Source organism: Lutra lutra, chromosome 4, assembly GCF_902655055.1.
Source record: "Lutra lutra chromosome 4, mLutLut1.2, whole genome shotgun sequence".
NCBI classification, from domain to species: Eukaryota; Metazoa; Chordata; class Mammalia; order Carnivora; family Mustelidae; genus Lutra; species Lutra lutra.
In genome coordinates this window covers 91023734-91038297 of record NC_062281.1, presented here as the reverse complement: position 1 = coordinate 91038297, position 14564 = coordinate 91023734, and the positions used below count along the sequence as shown (strand labels likewise).

The 14564-nt window shown below is 45.6% G+C and overlaps 2 protein-coding genes across 7 annotated transcripts; both read left to right on the top strand.

The window, feature by feature from the left end:
• The first annotated feature begins 1524 nt into the window (after nucleotides 1-1524).
• C4H1orf54 (chromosome 4 C1orf54 homolog) lies at nucleotides 1525-7869 on the top strand. Of its 4 annotated transcripts, none has more exons than XM_047726033.1 (7): nucleotides 1587-1650; nucleotides 2057-2115; nucleotides 3340-3423; nucleotides 3852-3910; nucleotides 4312-4422; nucleotides 7007-7105; nucleotides 7791-7869. In XM_047726033.1, the coding sequence occupies exons 2-6, from the start codon at nucleotides 2070-2072 to the stop codon at nucleotides 7100-7102; spliced, it is 396 nt and encodes a 131-aa protein (XP_047581989.1). In that variant the 5' UTR covers nucleotides 1587-1650; nucleotides 2057-2069; the 3' UTR covers nucleotides 7103-7105; nucleotides 7791-7869. The 4 variants fall into 4 exon arrangements, with proteins under 4 accessions (XP_047581990.1, XP_047581989.1, XP_047581987.1 ...); XM_047726031.1 differs by having other exon boundaries at nucleotides 1596-1650; nucleotides 7004-7105; XM_047726034.1 differs by lacking the exon at nucleotides 7007-7105 and having other exon boundaries at nucleotides 1525-1650.
• Nucleotides 7870-9185: 1316 nt separating this feature from the next.
• On the top strand, nucleotides 9186-13556 carry CIART (circadian associated repressor of transcription). Of its 3 annotated transcripts, none has more exons than XM_047726021.1 (6): nucleotides 9186-9353; nucleotides 9951-10376; nucleotides 10545-10620; nucleotides 11059-11137; nucleotides 11250-11361; nucleotides 12874-13556. In XM_047726021.1, the coding sequence occupies exons 2-6, from the start codon at nucleotides 10011-10013 to the stop codon at nucleotides 13396-13398; spliced, it is 1158 nt and encodes a 385-aa protein (XP_047581977.1). In that variant the 5' UTR covers nucleotides 9186-9353; nucleotides 9951-10010; the 3' UTR covers nucleotides 13399-13556. The 3 variants fall into 3 exon arrangements, with proteins under 3 accessions (XP_047581977.1, XP_047581979.1, XP_047581978.1); XM_047726023.1 differs by lacking the exon at nucleotides 9186-9353 and adding an exon at nucleotides 9428-9513 and having other exon boundaries at nucleotides 12874-13555; XM_047726022.1 differs by lacking the exon at nucleotides 9186-9353 and adding an exon at nucleotides 9439-9571 and having other exon boundaries at nucleotides 12874-13555.
• The last annotated feature ends 1008 nt before the right edge of the window (nucleotides 13557-14564 follow it).

Below are 14564 nucleotides of genomic sequence, written 5' to 3'. Positions count from 1 at the left end.
GGTGGGGGGTGGGGGGTGGGGGGAAGATCCTGTTGGAACCTAAAGGACAAATACAAAGAAGCACAGGATAGAGGGTGCAGGGAGATAGGGACGGGTATTGTTCTTACTTGAATGAGAGGAAATGGGCTAGAGCTACTGCCTAAGAGATGAAGGTTAGACTTAAAAGTAAGATTCTTTTAACAGGCTAGTATAGGAAACATGCAATTCTGTGGGTATATCGCTAATGAAGCCTTCATCTGTCATGACCAGTGAATCAGAAGAATAGTAGCCTGGGAAGCAATGTTAGGAAGGAGGTTACTTGGGCTTTGGTGTTAAGATTCAAAGTTAAGACTGTTTGTAAAAAAGCAATTCGAGCTATGGGATTGAAGGAAAATCACGCACACATACACATACACACACACACCAGCCAAGTCACACAGTTCCTTTTAGGTCACACTTCCTCCATTTATTTTCTGAAAATGAACCTCAGTGGTATCTTTTCCTTAGGCTGGTGGAAGGCAGAGTGGCTATGTGTATCACAGTGAGAGAAAATTAAAGTAGGAGAAGAGGGTATTGTAACCTCATTTGGATGGGGCTAGGGTCTGCCTTTAGGAAGGATATTTAGGTAAAAGAGTACCAGGATGGGAAAGTGAGGACATCTGGAAAATTGTTTTTGAGAGACTCTCAAAGTACCAAAAAACCACAGAAATTGTTCAAAGAGAACCAGGCTTCCTTTCCTTCCTGGAAATGACTTATGACTTAATGCATATGGGTACATCCACATAAGCATTTTACATTTTTTTTCCCAGGAAATTCTTAAAAGGAGCTGAAGGAATAGGTTGTGTAGATTTACATGGAAAACACCATAATCAAGCAAATCCTCCCCCCAAAAGGCTGAGAGGATGGAAACATCCTGGCCAGTGCTCAAAACTCCAGTATGTCTTGCTTCTGAGCATAACAGGCTGAGTCAGGGGAAGAGATAGGAGTGAGACAACTTTTCTTATCTCTCCTTTGAGCTATTACCACAGCACCTTCTGACCGATGAGAGCAGGCACCTAAACCTGTCTTGTCCACAGGTGGTTCCACAGAGACCCTCATAGCACCTGGCTCTTAGTAGATGTTGAATAGAAACTTATCAACTTCCTCTTAAAAAACATAACGACGCTCATCCCCTTGCCAGTAGACCCTGCATTGCCTATCAGACCAGGCCCAGCATATATGTTACTAAATGTTTCTGAGCTGAATGAAATGAAAAGGGGAAATAAAAAAGCAGAGAAAACAGTGAGATGACCTCTATCCCTGTGGGCTGGAATGAAGGGAGCATACCAAGTGACTGAAAGTGGGAGAAGGATGGGGGCATCTATATGGGGAAAGAGGCTGTTTCCTCCCTTCTTCCATCCTGTATCCAGAAAGTAGAGAAAGAAATGAAATGAGGTCAGTACTCACTAGAGAGGAAAAAACTAGCCTTGGCTGAGAGATTTTTATCAGAAGTAATGCAGTAAGTGCTTTGAGTATCAGACAATGATGTTGATATTGCTTGTGTACTTCATAATCCAAGATAGGCAGAGGAGAGGGAATTTTTTTCAGTCCAGAAAAAATGCTCATCCCTTCCTCACAACATTTTGCCTGTGAAGAGAGACTGTGCATAAGCCTCAAGTCTGCTTGGTGATGGTAAGTCAGGGACAGTGAGAAGGAGGGGGATCTTGTTGTGAGGACTGAGGAGGGAAGGAGAGGAGGGGAGACAGGAAGTTCCTAGGCCAGCTGAGGTTTTTTGTTTTGGTTTGGCTTTTTGCTTGTTTGTTAGCTTGTCTTGGTGGTGGCCACCTCGGGAGTCCTGAATGGATCTAATCTAGGGCTGGGGAATTCAGTGCACCCATTCACCTCAAAACCCACTTTGCCTCTCTTAATCTGGGCAGATCTGGCTGACCAGTCACAACTGAGGATCTAGTCCGTCAGCAAGTGGGTGGGGAATTCAACCCCCTGGGAGAAGAGTTGCTCCAGCGTTGGAGGAGGGCAGAAGGCGGGGTAAGTTTGGTTAGAAACTCTGTAATTTCCTTTTTTACTTTCACAACAATAGTGCAGAATCCAGAATGGATGTCCTCTTCGTAGCCATCCTTGCTGTGCAACTTATCCTAGGTAAGTTCACTTCTCTCCCTGAGCTCTTGGACCAGGTCTTCTATCATAAGTGGGGTGGGAGAAAAGAAAAATGAGGAGAGGGTGAGAGGCGCAATTTGATGGAGAGTGATAACACCCATCTGTGCCAGAGTCCAGTTGGGGGCAGGGGGAGGGACCTGGAACATAGAGCCAGGAAAAGGGGAGGAAAGCAGAGTCCTGTCAAAGAAGAGACAGCTGATGCGGATGGAGCCCCAGATACTTGGAGGTCCTAACAAGAGTGACCTTAGCTCTCCATCACCAGAGTTGAGTAAGATGGAGAGGGACTCCAGAGAGGGTGGAGGAGAGAGGTGGGCTCCTGGAAGGTGGGGCAGTCTGAAACTGGTGAGAGAAGCCAGGGTATCTTCTTTCCCAGAGGACTGGAGAAAAACCGTTATATTAGTAAGGAAACAGAAATGGGGGGGGGTGGCCTTTAGGGTAGTGGAGAACTGGCTTCCCTCCGGGAGAGAGTCCCAAAAGTAGCTTGGCTCCTTCCCTCCTTTGTTCCCAGGCTGCCAGGTACTCTCATTGTTTCCTTTTCCTCCAGATTCCTGTGTCATTGCCTGGGGTTTGGGGAGAGCATTCAAGGAGCTTAGGGAAATGTGTAGTTGGAGGCCTGGAGCCCGTGATCTAATCATGCCAAAGCCACATATTTTTAGTCCTGGGAAGGAAGAAAAACTAATGCAGATGGGTCATTTAGTCCAGCTGACTCATTTAAAGAGAGCGGATGTTAAGTGGCTTCTTCAGGATTGTTCTGCTAGTTAGCGGTGAATCCGGAACTAAAACCCAAGTCCAAAAGCCTAAGATGTGTGTTTGTGTTATATGTGAGACACACCAAGAAGAGAAGGAGGGCTGTCACAAATCCAGTACGGTGTGCAGAGTACTGGGGAGGCGATTTGGAGTTCTTCTTTGCTGGCACCTCTGCTTCCTACCTTTTTTAGCTTTAGCTCTCATTTTGGGTTTACAGAATGTGAAGGGATCTGTTTTCTCTCTAGGAGTTCCTAAATTGAAAGGGCATGGAGTAACAGCCCTCATCATAGATATGGAGCCCCAAAGACTGAGGAGGGTTTAGAGGCAGTGAGATAGTAAGACCCTTAGAGGGGGGAGGTAGAGAGAAAAGAAATTGATAGAGCTGAGGTCACCTTCTGGTGGCCTTCTCTTGCTAAGGAGTTCCAGATGCTCCCTGACTTCTAGTCCTTGTCCCCATAGGACAAGAATATGAGGATGAAAAAGGACTGGAAGAGGATGATTATTATCAGGTGATCTATTATTACACAGTGACCCCCAATTATGGTGAGTATGTATAAGGCTCTGAGCTATAGCAGGATACACAGAGGTTTTGGAGAGATTTAGTTCTGAGACTTTGCCTTTCTCTTTGCAATGGGAACAACTAGATCAGAGAGAAATTAGGCTATGAGCAAAGCCCTTATCAAGCCTCATAATGTTATTTCTCAAGCTAGTGATTTTCAATTCTTTGGAAACCGGCTGAAACAATTTGAAGATTTTCAAATTTGTAAATTATTTTCAATACCAGTTTGAAAACATAAATGCAGATACATTCAAAAACATTTTTAACATTCAAGTTCATTAGAATTAGATTACACCAGTAAATTTTGCAACTTGAGCAAGTTAAAGTATTCTGAGCAGTTTCTACCTCCTTCCATTTCTTGACCTACTGCTACCTTTTTCATTTGTCACTACTGATTTTTTCTCCTCCCCAGATGACTTTGGTGCAAATTTCACTGTTGATTACTCCATGTTTGAATCTGAGGACAGACTGGTGAGCGACCTCTACATCTCAGATGGTCGGGATAGTTAACAGTTAAAAAAAGAACTGGGCAATGTCGAAATATAAATGATTAGCAGGAAAGCAAATAAGTTAGTGAAATGGAACTGAGAAAGAGGCCCAAAGCAGACATGTTAACCACAGTTGGGGAAGAGAATAAAACCAGAACTCAGTAGGTTTGCGAAGACATTGAGAGGGAGGGGCACACCTTGACTCTGGGGAATTGGTGATGCGATAAGGTACATAATCTATGCAAACGTAAAGTAGGGAGGATCCCTGAGCTTAAGTTTTGGGGGGTGGGGGGTGCAGGAGAGAAGGAGTCTAAACAGAAAAACTCTGAGGATGTTGGATGGAAGCAATGATAACTTTGTGTTTCTTGATCCTACTGAGGGCAGAACAGGCTGGATAAGGAGGTAAGGGAAGCAGCAGAGACTACCATTAGTCATGAAACAGAAGGTGCAGACACTCAGAAGCCAGAAACAGTGAAACCAATGACAACGGAACCAGTAAGTGGGTTGGGGATGGTGGGGCGGGGCAGGGGGGTGTGCAGTGGTGGATCCCAGGGCTGGTGACAGAGAACAGAGGGAGGGCTGAAATAATAGGCTTCGGTGGAAGAAGGAACCAAATAACTAATATAGCAATGCAGGTGTCTAGCTCAGCTTGGCCATCATACCTCTCGCTGAGATTTTGTTTAGTTGCTTTTTTTTTTTTAAAGATTTATTTATTGGGCGCCTGGGTGGCTCAGTGGGTTAAAGCCTCTGCCTTCAGCTCAGGTCATGATCCCAGGGTCCTGGGATCGAGCCCCGCATCGGGCTCTCTGCTCAGCAGGGAGCCTGCTTCCTCCTCTCTCTGACTGTCTCTCTGCCTGCTTGTAATCTCTGTCTGTCAAATAAATAAATAAAATCTTTTAAAAAAAATATTTATTTATTTATTTATTTATTTATTTATTTAAGAGAGCGAGAGAGAGAGAGAGAGAGAGAGAGCGCACGTGCGCCAGGGGAAGCAGGGATGAGAGAATCCTCAAGCAGATTCCCTGCTGAGTGTGGAGCAGACATGGGGCTCTCAATCCCAGGACCCTGGGATCATGATCTGAGCAGAAACCAAGAGCTGGGCACTTAACTGACTGAGCCACCCAGGGGCCCCTTCATTGAAATTTAATACTAACCCTGTATTCAGAAAACTGGAAAGATTTGGTGCAGTTAAATGTCAGTTCAATAGTACTTAAATGTGTATGTAACCTATGACCACCCACTGTGAAGGATTCTGCTGATGATGGAAAGGAAATCTATGATGTTTTTGATAAAGTATTTATAAAATTCAATTCACACTTACAAAACATTTAGGAAAAAATGAAGAGGTTCATAACCATGTTCAATTACATATATATCTGAGAGCATCTGACATGGGCAAGTGTTTTAGTCAGTGGAAGGACAGAAATCAGAATACACTGGAGTTGCCTCAAAGACTCTTAGAAGGTGAGATATACTTTGAAGAATAGGTAAGCTTTTGAGTGGCAGTAAATTATGGAAGTAGGAAAACAATTGGAAGAATGGCAGATGTAAGAGATGCATTGGTGAGGGGACAGAATACTGCATGTTTGGTGGATAGGTATGATTGAAGGAGAAGGTGTATGGGAAGAAACAGTAGGAAATTTTTTAAAAAATTAACCTTTACAAGTCTCCTAATATTTGCTTGGTAATTTCACATAGGGAAAGCAATAGGGCTGAATCACAAGAGAATCTGAAGTGTCAGGCTGAAGTCTGGACTTAAAAGCACTTAAAAAGGACTTTAAAAAGGAGTCTAGTAAGTTCTTTAGTGTGGTAAAGATAGAGTGAAAGTGGTATTTTAGAAGAACTATTTCTTATATGCAGGATGCAGTGGAGTGGAGAGAGATGCATGAGATTTACATCATTCTGGAAACAATCCATTTTAAAGGCTTGGACTAGGGAAATAGCAATTTGAATGGAGAGGAGAAAAATAAATATTTTGAAGAAAATGCAATGAGCAATAAATGAGGAGAGAGTTGAAATAGCTTACAAGTTTCAAATATGGATGTCTGGGAAAATGGCTGACCAAAAGGGGAACTGTGAAAGGTCAGAATGGTTTAGGACTGAAGTTATAAATTAGGTATTTACATAAATTAGGTATTGGCCAAGCTGAATTTATGGTGACAACCCTATCAGGGTGTCCTAAAGGTAGCTGTCCTAAAGGTAGCTGACCTACATCAGAGCTACAGTTCTAAGTGCAAAGTCAGAGTTACGAAAGTAGACAAGCTCAATAAAGCCAGTACACAGAAGACCAAAGGCCAATGACTATGCCTGTAGTCAGCAGGAGGAAGAGGAATCAACCAAGGAAATGGAGAAGAACTGATTGAAGAGGTAGGCAGAGAGGCAAGTCTGTATTATAGAATCTAGAAGATAAAGTTTAATATAATCAATAAAAAGCAACCAAGAGGCCAAAGAAAAGGAGGTCATTGGTAGCTCCAAAGAAAGAAGTTTTAGAGTGGTTAAGCAAAAGTTAGGTTTTTGTGGAGTTAGAGAGGGAGTACCTTGTGAAGAACATAAGGGAGAATAAGACCAATTATTGAGAAATCTGGTAATGAAAAGAGAGAAGCAACAGCCAGAAAGGGCAAGAGGATCAAAGTGTAACCTGAATATAGTTGAACACAGATGGAAGGAATCAGTAAGAATGGAAAGTTGGTGATTGATGACAAGGACAAGGAAATATTTTAAGGTATATAGTAGGCTCCATTTAGATTGTAAACCCTCTGAAGAAAGGAGCAAGGTCTTAATCACACTTACAACCCCGCTGTAGCACCTAGCCCTGTGACTAAGCATAGTGTCATGCACATAACAGATAAAAAAATACACATTGTTGAATGGAGCTGACCCTCCCTGGTATGCTCAGGAGGCTGAAAGGCACAGAGGAAAGGACTCCTCATAGTTATGGGGAGGAGAGCTGGATCTTTAAGCTCAGAAGAAAGAAACACTGAGGTTGGTATAAAGAGATGGCTATCCTTCTAGAGGGGGAGGAGGGATGGTAGGAAGGATGACACTGGCCTACCGTGGGGGAATGTCTGTATTTTAGCAGAGTCCAGATCTGAACGATGCTGTATCCAGTCTGCAGAGTCCTGTTCCCCTCCTCCTGTCCTGGGCCCTCGTTCAGGGGGGGATATATTTCATGTAGAAGGTGAGAGTGCAGCCACTGGCCTTGGGGGAGTCCATGAAGTAATTTTTTACAAATATCTCTGGCTAGTGTTTCCAGCCTGGTCAATCAATTCTCTGCTGCTTGAAGGTCAAGGGGTCCTGTTTAGAAAAATCCTCTCTAATTTTAAAGAGGTTTAGGAGATGTTGAGGCAAAGACTTTTCAAATGAGAGTCATTACTTTTTCTGAACTGGGAGAACTTCAGGACCTCCTACAGCAGAAGCAGGTGAAACAGAAGAAACCTCTCCAGATTTCCTTGAGGAATTAAAGCTTGTTCCAGCCAGGAGGTAGTTTAAGATATGGCAGTTGCCAGAGGGCATAGTGGGAGGTGCCCTACAACCTGGCAGAGTCAAGAGGCAAAGTTCAGAGGCAGAAGGGGTGGTGTTTGGTTCCCTAAAGTAGAGGAGAGATGGTGGAGGCAAGAAGGAGGGAAGAGAAGCCTGTACTATAGGAAAGGGATTTAAAATTGGGATTCGAAATAACTATGGGTGAAGAGACTTACCAGAGAAAGGAGTGAGGAGGGGAGGGGACATATCTTCCAGGAGATGAGGGAAATCTAGCCCAGAATATGAAATCTGTGGACTTTTCATAGAGGGGGGGGGGGGGGGACACGAAGGGCTTCCTGAGCCTCCTGGGCCCCGTATTTTTCCCTTTTTCTTTGCTTTTTTAGGAGAAAGAAGGCTGCTACAACTCTTTTGATGGGGATTTGGGAAGAGGAAATTGGAAGATAAATAAATGAAATAATCCGGTTTCTGTCTACTCCTTCATAAGGGTCTGTTCTAATCTCACAAGGCTAAGATATGGGGATGGAAGGGTAGATTAGAAAGGGAGTTAGGTGTCAGTAGAATTAGAGGGAATAGTTAGGACTGTGAATAAACCTGAAATGTGAAAAATGGAGAAGAGAACCAACAGACAGTTAATTTCATCTAATTCTAATATTTTATTACACATGGTGTTGAGACTGTGTTTGGGAAAAGAGAGTTGAGGTTTATGTAGAACACTTTTTTCTTTTTATAAAATAAGCACATTGTTAAACATATGTAAAATATTAAAAACTACTTAGAATAGATCTTAAAAATTCACACCCTCCTCCACTTACACCCCCAGCCCCCAACAATGTGCCTTTTCCAGCGCTTAATTAGGGCAGGCAGGGACATACTTTAACTCTCTGTCCTCGAGACCCTAATCAGAACTGGGCTGCCCCCTTGCGGTCTCTTCGGTGCCACAACCTCAATCAACCCTCCGTCCCCGAGCCTCTCCTTCGCCGCGCTGTACTTTGCGTACTGCAAGGGGCACTGAATAGTAAATTCCTGACTCTGTCACCTCCGGACTCGCCACCTTCCCTCCTTCCAAGCCTTTCGAATCTTCTCCAGGGAACAAATAAAGGAAATGAAGCAGGACAAAGGTCCATTAGGAAATCAGGGACCTACCCATACTCCGTTCCCTGCGCTAGAAGTCACAGAATTCAGGGCGCAGGGGCCGAGGAGCCCGGATAGAAAAGTCAGGAACAACCGAGTTCGGCTTTGACCTCTAGAGTCGTGGCTGGCTGGCATCTGAGCTGGTAACGTGCGTGGCGGGTTATGTAAGGAAAGGGCCGGAGGAGCCGCCCCAGTGGGAGTGCGCGAGAGGACGCGGTGTTCTCGGCGGCAGTCCCCACCCTCCTCACCCAGCAGGGCAGGAGGCACCCAACTTGTAGGAGGAGGAGGCGGAGAGGGTGAAACAGAAACCCGAGAGTCACGAGGGCCGCGCGGCCCAGAGGGGGAGAGGATACACAGTGGGATACATCCATTCTCTCACTACACGTTGCAGACTCAAGTCGCTGATGGCTTCCACGTGCAGCCCTCGTGAGATGAGGGGGGAGGGGTGAGGGGGGTTGCGGGGGGGGGGGGCGCTGCTACCGAGGAGGAGCCCAGAGTCCCACATCGCAACACGCGAGCCGCAGATCTCACAACCAGTCTGCACACTCCAACCGCACGTCTTCTGCCCACCATCATCCTATTTAACGCCACGGGCTCCGCCCTTTTCTACTCTTTCCCGTCCTCCTCCTTTTCTCATCACCGGGTCCTGTTCGCAAGCCGCATGTAGGGGCGGGGCACGGAATTATTCCCTTCCAGCCAATCGTCATCTACCTGGGTCTCTATTGGCCGAGTCCCTGTAGGCTGTAGCAAATGGAATGTGAACTTCAGTAACAAGAGTCACGTGCCACCGGCTAGACGGCCAATGAGGGTGCGAGGTCTGTGTACGCAGGGGTAAGGCACGTGCCCAGCCGCACGTGTCGGGGAGGGGGGAGAGAAGGGGCGGGACCCAGTGGGAGAGAGGCGGAGGTGGGCAGCGGAGACCCGCAGAGTTAGAGAAGGAGCAGGAAACAGCCTGGGCTGAGCGGACCGGTACGGGTGAGGAGGCTTGCAGGATAAGGAAGCGATCCGCGCGAGAGGATCAGACCCGGAGAGAGTAGGTTTTGGGACCGAAAGCAGATCTTGGTATTGGGAAGGATAGCATCACGTGGCAGACGCGACTGTAGAGGGTCCCGGGCGAACAACTGTCAGGGGATGGTGTCAAGTCGGTCAATTTACTCTGAACAGAGGGGAGGAAGAACAGTCTGTATCATACTGAGAAACTGTTCTGCGGAGGCCAGAGGGGCAGTCCAGGTTCTTAACGGGGAGGGGGGGGGCGGGCAGGAGGAGGAGATGACTTTTTCTATTGTCTCTGAGACATGTAATGCTGGGGAGGAGAGAAGAGGTATTACCGTCCCACATAGTACACCCCAGTCTCCCAATCCATTTCCTAATTTCCAGGTTATGGTTACAAACTCCCTCGCTTTGCTCTTCAGTTGCAGGTTCCGATCTTTGGGTACTCCGGGAGTTGCTCTCCAGCCCCTGCTTCTGAACCTATGGATTCTCCAGCTAGCGTTTCCTCCTGTTCTTCCTACTCTCTCTCTTCCTCTTTTTCCACCTCCCCAGTGAACAGTGACTTTGGCCTCCCCTCCGATAGCGAGGGGGAGGACAAGGGGACCCATGACCCCAGGTCCCACCCTGTCGGGCAAAGGGGAGGTTCTAGGCCCAGCCCTGGTCCTATTCGCTGCAGGCAACGGCCCAAGGTTTTCAGCAACCAACATACAGTATCTCACTTGGAACAGCGGGGCTTGGCATCTCCTTTGGCAGGATCTGGGGTCAAAAGATCAAGAGATGGTGAATTACAGCCCAACATAAACATCCAGGGTTGTACCACAGAAGGAGACCTGCTTTTTGCTCAGAAGGTAAGAGAAAGCAGGAGAAAGGAGACAATACTGGAATGACTTAGCACCCAGATTGTTAGTAAGGACCCTATGAAGATAGTGTTGGTTCCCAGATTTGGAGGTGGGGAAGAACAGTACTGTATGGGCAATTCTCAGTCCTCTCATAGCCTTTGTCCTGTTTTCCTACAGTGTAAAGAGCTTCAAGGATTCATTCGCCCTCTCACAGACCTACTGAATGGGCTGAAGATGGGTCGATTTGAGAGGGGTAATTATCTGATTAGTTGCAATTATCTCTGCTAGGTTCATCTCTTTCTCTTTCTCTCAATGTTTTAAATGTGTATTTCTCTTAAATCTTCATAGGATACATTATTACCTTTCTGCATCTGTGATTTAATTTCTTTTTTTTAAAAGATTTTATTTATTTATTTGACAGACAGAGATCACAGGTAGGCAGAGAGGCAGGCAGAGAGAGGAAGGGAAGCAGGCTCCCTTCTGAGCAGAGAGCCCGATGCGGGGCTCGATCCCAGGACCCTGGGATCACGACCTGAGCAGAAGGCAGAGGCTTTAACCCACTGAGCCACCCAGGCGCCCCTGTGATTTAATTTCTTTAGGTGCATTTATTCTAACCCTGTTCTGTCCTTCCTTTCCCTGAAGAAATTCTTGAATCTCAACCCTTGATGTCTTTCTCTCTCCCTGACCCCAGGATTGAGCAGTTTCCAGCAGAGTGTGGCAATGGATAGAATCCAGCGTATTGTAGGTGTTTTGCAGAAGCCACAGATGGGGTAAGTTCCCCTGGTTCTTTCCTCGGTACTTCATAAAAAAGGAGATATCTATAATCCTGTCTTGTTGTTTTTTCACACTTTATGGCTTTTTAAAGACATATCTTTTTCACAGGGAACGTTACCTAGGAACCTTGCTACAGGTAGAAGGGATGTTAAAGACTTGGTTTCCTCACATAGCTGCTCAGAAGTCATCATCGGGTAATAGCAGGCATCAGCTGACCAAGGTGAGAACTTGTAAAACCGAGGGGGAGGTGGGGAAATAAGGAAACAAAGTGTACCTGCAGAAATGGGTTCCTTCTTCTGTTTTCTCTTGAGTCTTTTCCTCTTTTCCAACAGGTTTCTTTTCAGGGGAGGGAATGCCTCACCTTCCTACACTGTCTTGGTTCCTGTATGGTTTTTGTTCTGTTTTGTTCTGATCACTACAAAGAACTCCATGAAGTTTAACCCTTTCCTTCATGTTGCAGTTTATCTGCTTTCTGCATAGATACAGAAGGCTTTTCACCTGGCCAAATGAGTCATGCAGGAAGAGTCCTTAGCTTTTCTCTACAATCCCTTTTTTCTCTGTTGCCCTAAAACTCTTTCCTTCTCCCTCTTTTTACTCCTACCCAAGTATCCTTGTACCAAATCCTCTGGAAGGGTGGGCTTCAAGGACTGGTCATAACAAGTATATCACTGGGAGGGGAGGAGGGCTGTCATGCGTGCATAGAAGGACCTGTGTGGGGGCGCCTGGGTGGCTCAGTGGGTTAAAGCCTCTGCCTTCAGCTCAGGTCATGATCCCAGGGTCTTGGGATCGAGCCCCGCATTGGGCTCTCTGCTCAGTAGGGAGCCTGCTTCCCTTCCTCTCTCTCTGCCTGCCTATCTGCCTACTTGTATTCTGTCTGTCAAATAAAATGTTTAAAAAAAAAAAAAAAAGAAGAAGGACCTGTGTGGAAGTGACCTGTTTTTTTGTGCCTTCAAATAATAGGATATTTATTATCTCCTTGAATAACAGGGAGGGTAAAATCCCCTATAGATAATGGACAGTCCTTTTTGTATTCTATTAACCATAGTTATTATTGCTGTGGGAATAACTCATTTAAAAATAAGCAGGGGCGCCTGGGTAGCTAAGTCATTAAGCGTCTGCCTTCGGCTCAGGCCGTGATCCCAGGGTCCTGGGATCGAGCCAGGAACCCCGAGCTCCACACTGGGCTCCTGGCTCAGTGAGGAGCCTGCTTCTCCCTCTCCCACTCCCCCAGCTTGTGTTCCCTCTCCCACTGTGTCTCTGTCAAATAAATAAATAAAATCTTTAAAAAAATTAAGCAGGAGGATGTTGCCTGCATATTAATTTACATTTAAGAAACTCAACAAAGGGAAATTAAAATTTAAAATAAAGAAATTGGTGACTGATGATTCCAACTAAAAATAGACTTTTAAGAAAGAAGCTCCAAAACGAATTATTTTATAAACAGTGAGAACCTATGGGACTGTTTGTTTTATTTTGCCTGTCTGAATGTCCAGTGCCTGATACAGTGTATGGTACATAACAAGCCTTCAAGTATTGGTTCAGTAAATAAAAGTATAATTAGGTTATTAAAACTTTTAATCATTGCCTGGCAGAAAATGAGCTGTTGCATAAAACGAGGTATGTTTCCATTGCAAACAGAGTCCCCAGGGAAAGAAAAGTTTTAAGCAACCAAGTTGAGTTAATCTGAAAGCTCTCTCACATATTTTTTTTTCTTCTTGTCTCCCCTTTCTAGCATTTTCCAAGCCACCACAGTTCCTCAGCTGCTTCCTCTCCTACACTTCCCATGGAAAAGATGGGCCAGACCCAGCTAGGACGTCTACTGTTGAAACCAAAGCAGCCTTGGCATCTCACTGAATGGCCAACTATGCACCTGACTTGGATCCACACCACTCCAATTTGCAACCCCCCCCTCAGTTCCCCAGGTACCATTTCCTTTAGCCATGGTCCTTTAGGCACTGGAGCCAGCATTGGTGTTATCCTTTTTGTCCAGCATGGAGTCCAGCCCTTCACCCACTCTGCCCCAGCCACTCCAGTTCCACCCACTACAGTGTCTCCTGTCATCTCTGGTGATCCTAAGAAACTCTCTGGAGATGGACCTCATTGCCACCGTTTGCCAGTAACTGTGCCACCAGACTGGGGCTGTACCCGATCTGGGCCTAGTCTACCCACCATGGCCAGAGAGATGACTGTGGGACATCTAGAGCAGCAGAGAAGCCATCCTTCAGTTGCTCCTGATGTCCATTCTCTCAACCCCTAATCCAGGACTTGAGACTTTGGTTTCTCATTTGTGTAAATATATGTCTCTCTCATCTATTTTTTTTTACTTTTAATATGTACATTTGTGTTGAGGGAAGAGAAGTCCTTTTTGATTAAAGAAATTTTATACCTAAACAGTTTGTTGATTGAAGGAAGTTGCAACTTTCTGCTCCAAGTACCAGTATCGATCCTCTGAGCTGCAGAGAAGAAAGGGGGTGGGAATGTTTGTGACAGTGAGCTCTAGCAAGTTTTATATATATATATATATTTTTTTAAGATTTTATTTATTTATTTATTTGACAGAGAGAGAGAGATCTCAAGTAGGCAAAGAGGCAGGCAGAGAGAGAGGGGGAAGCAGGCTCCCCACTGAGCAGAGAGCCCGATGTGGGGCCCAATCCCAGGACCCTGAGATCATGACCTGAACCGAAGGCAGAAGCTTAAGCCACTGAGCCACCCAGGCGCCCCAATATATATATATATATATTTTTTTAAGATTTTATTTATTTATTTTTTTGAGAGAGAGAGAGAGAAAGAGAACATGAGAAGGGAGAAGTTCAGAGGGAGAAACAGACTCCCCTCCAAGCAGGGAGCCCGATGCGGTTCTTGATCCCGGGACTCCAGGATCATGACCTGAGCTGAAGGCAGTTGCTCATGCAACTGAGCCACCCAGGCACCTGAGCTCCAGCAAGTTAGAAGTCTGGATGGAATGATAAAAATCCTGTGGACAAAAATGATGACAAAAATCCTGCTCTCTGTGGAGACCAAATGAGACTACAGCTGGCTTCCTAAGGACCACTCCTGGGATGGTTATAGGGTTTGGAATTGGGCTTGTGTTTTCATTTAGTCTAAGAGACTAGTACCTTTCCCTTTTGTAGTCTTCCAGCTGGCCCAGATTCTTCTTCTGGTTCTAGCAGGTTCTTCTCCTCTGGGATGGCTCTCTGCTTTGATGAGAGCTGTTGATGCTTGTGGATAAATGCATATGTCATCTTCTGTGGGCAGAGGAGGGACACAAGAACCAGAACACCCACTGTCGTTGTCAGTTTCAAAGAGGAAGGGGTGCCCTAGAACTGTCAGAATGGGGAGTCTCCTCAGACACTGGGCCACATCTTTATTCAAAAAGCTGAGGAGGGGCACCAGCATGGCTCAATCTGTTAAGCTTAAGCATCT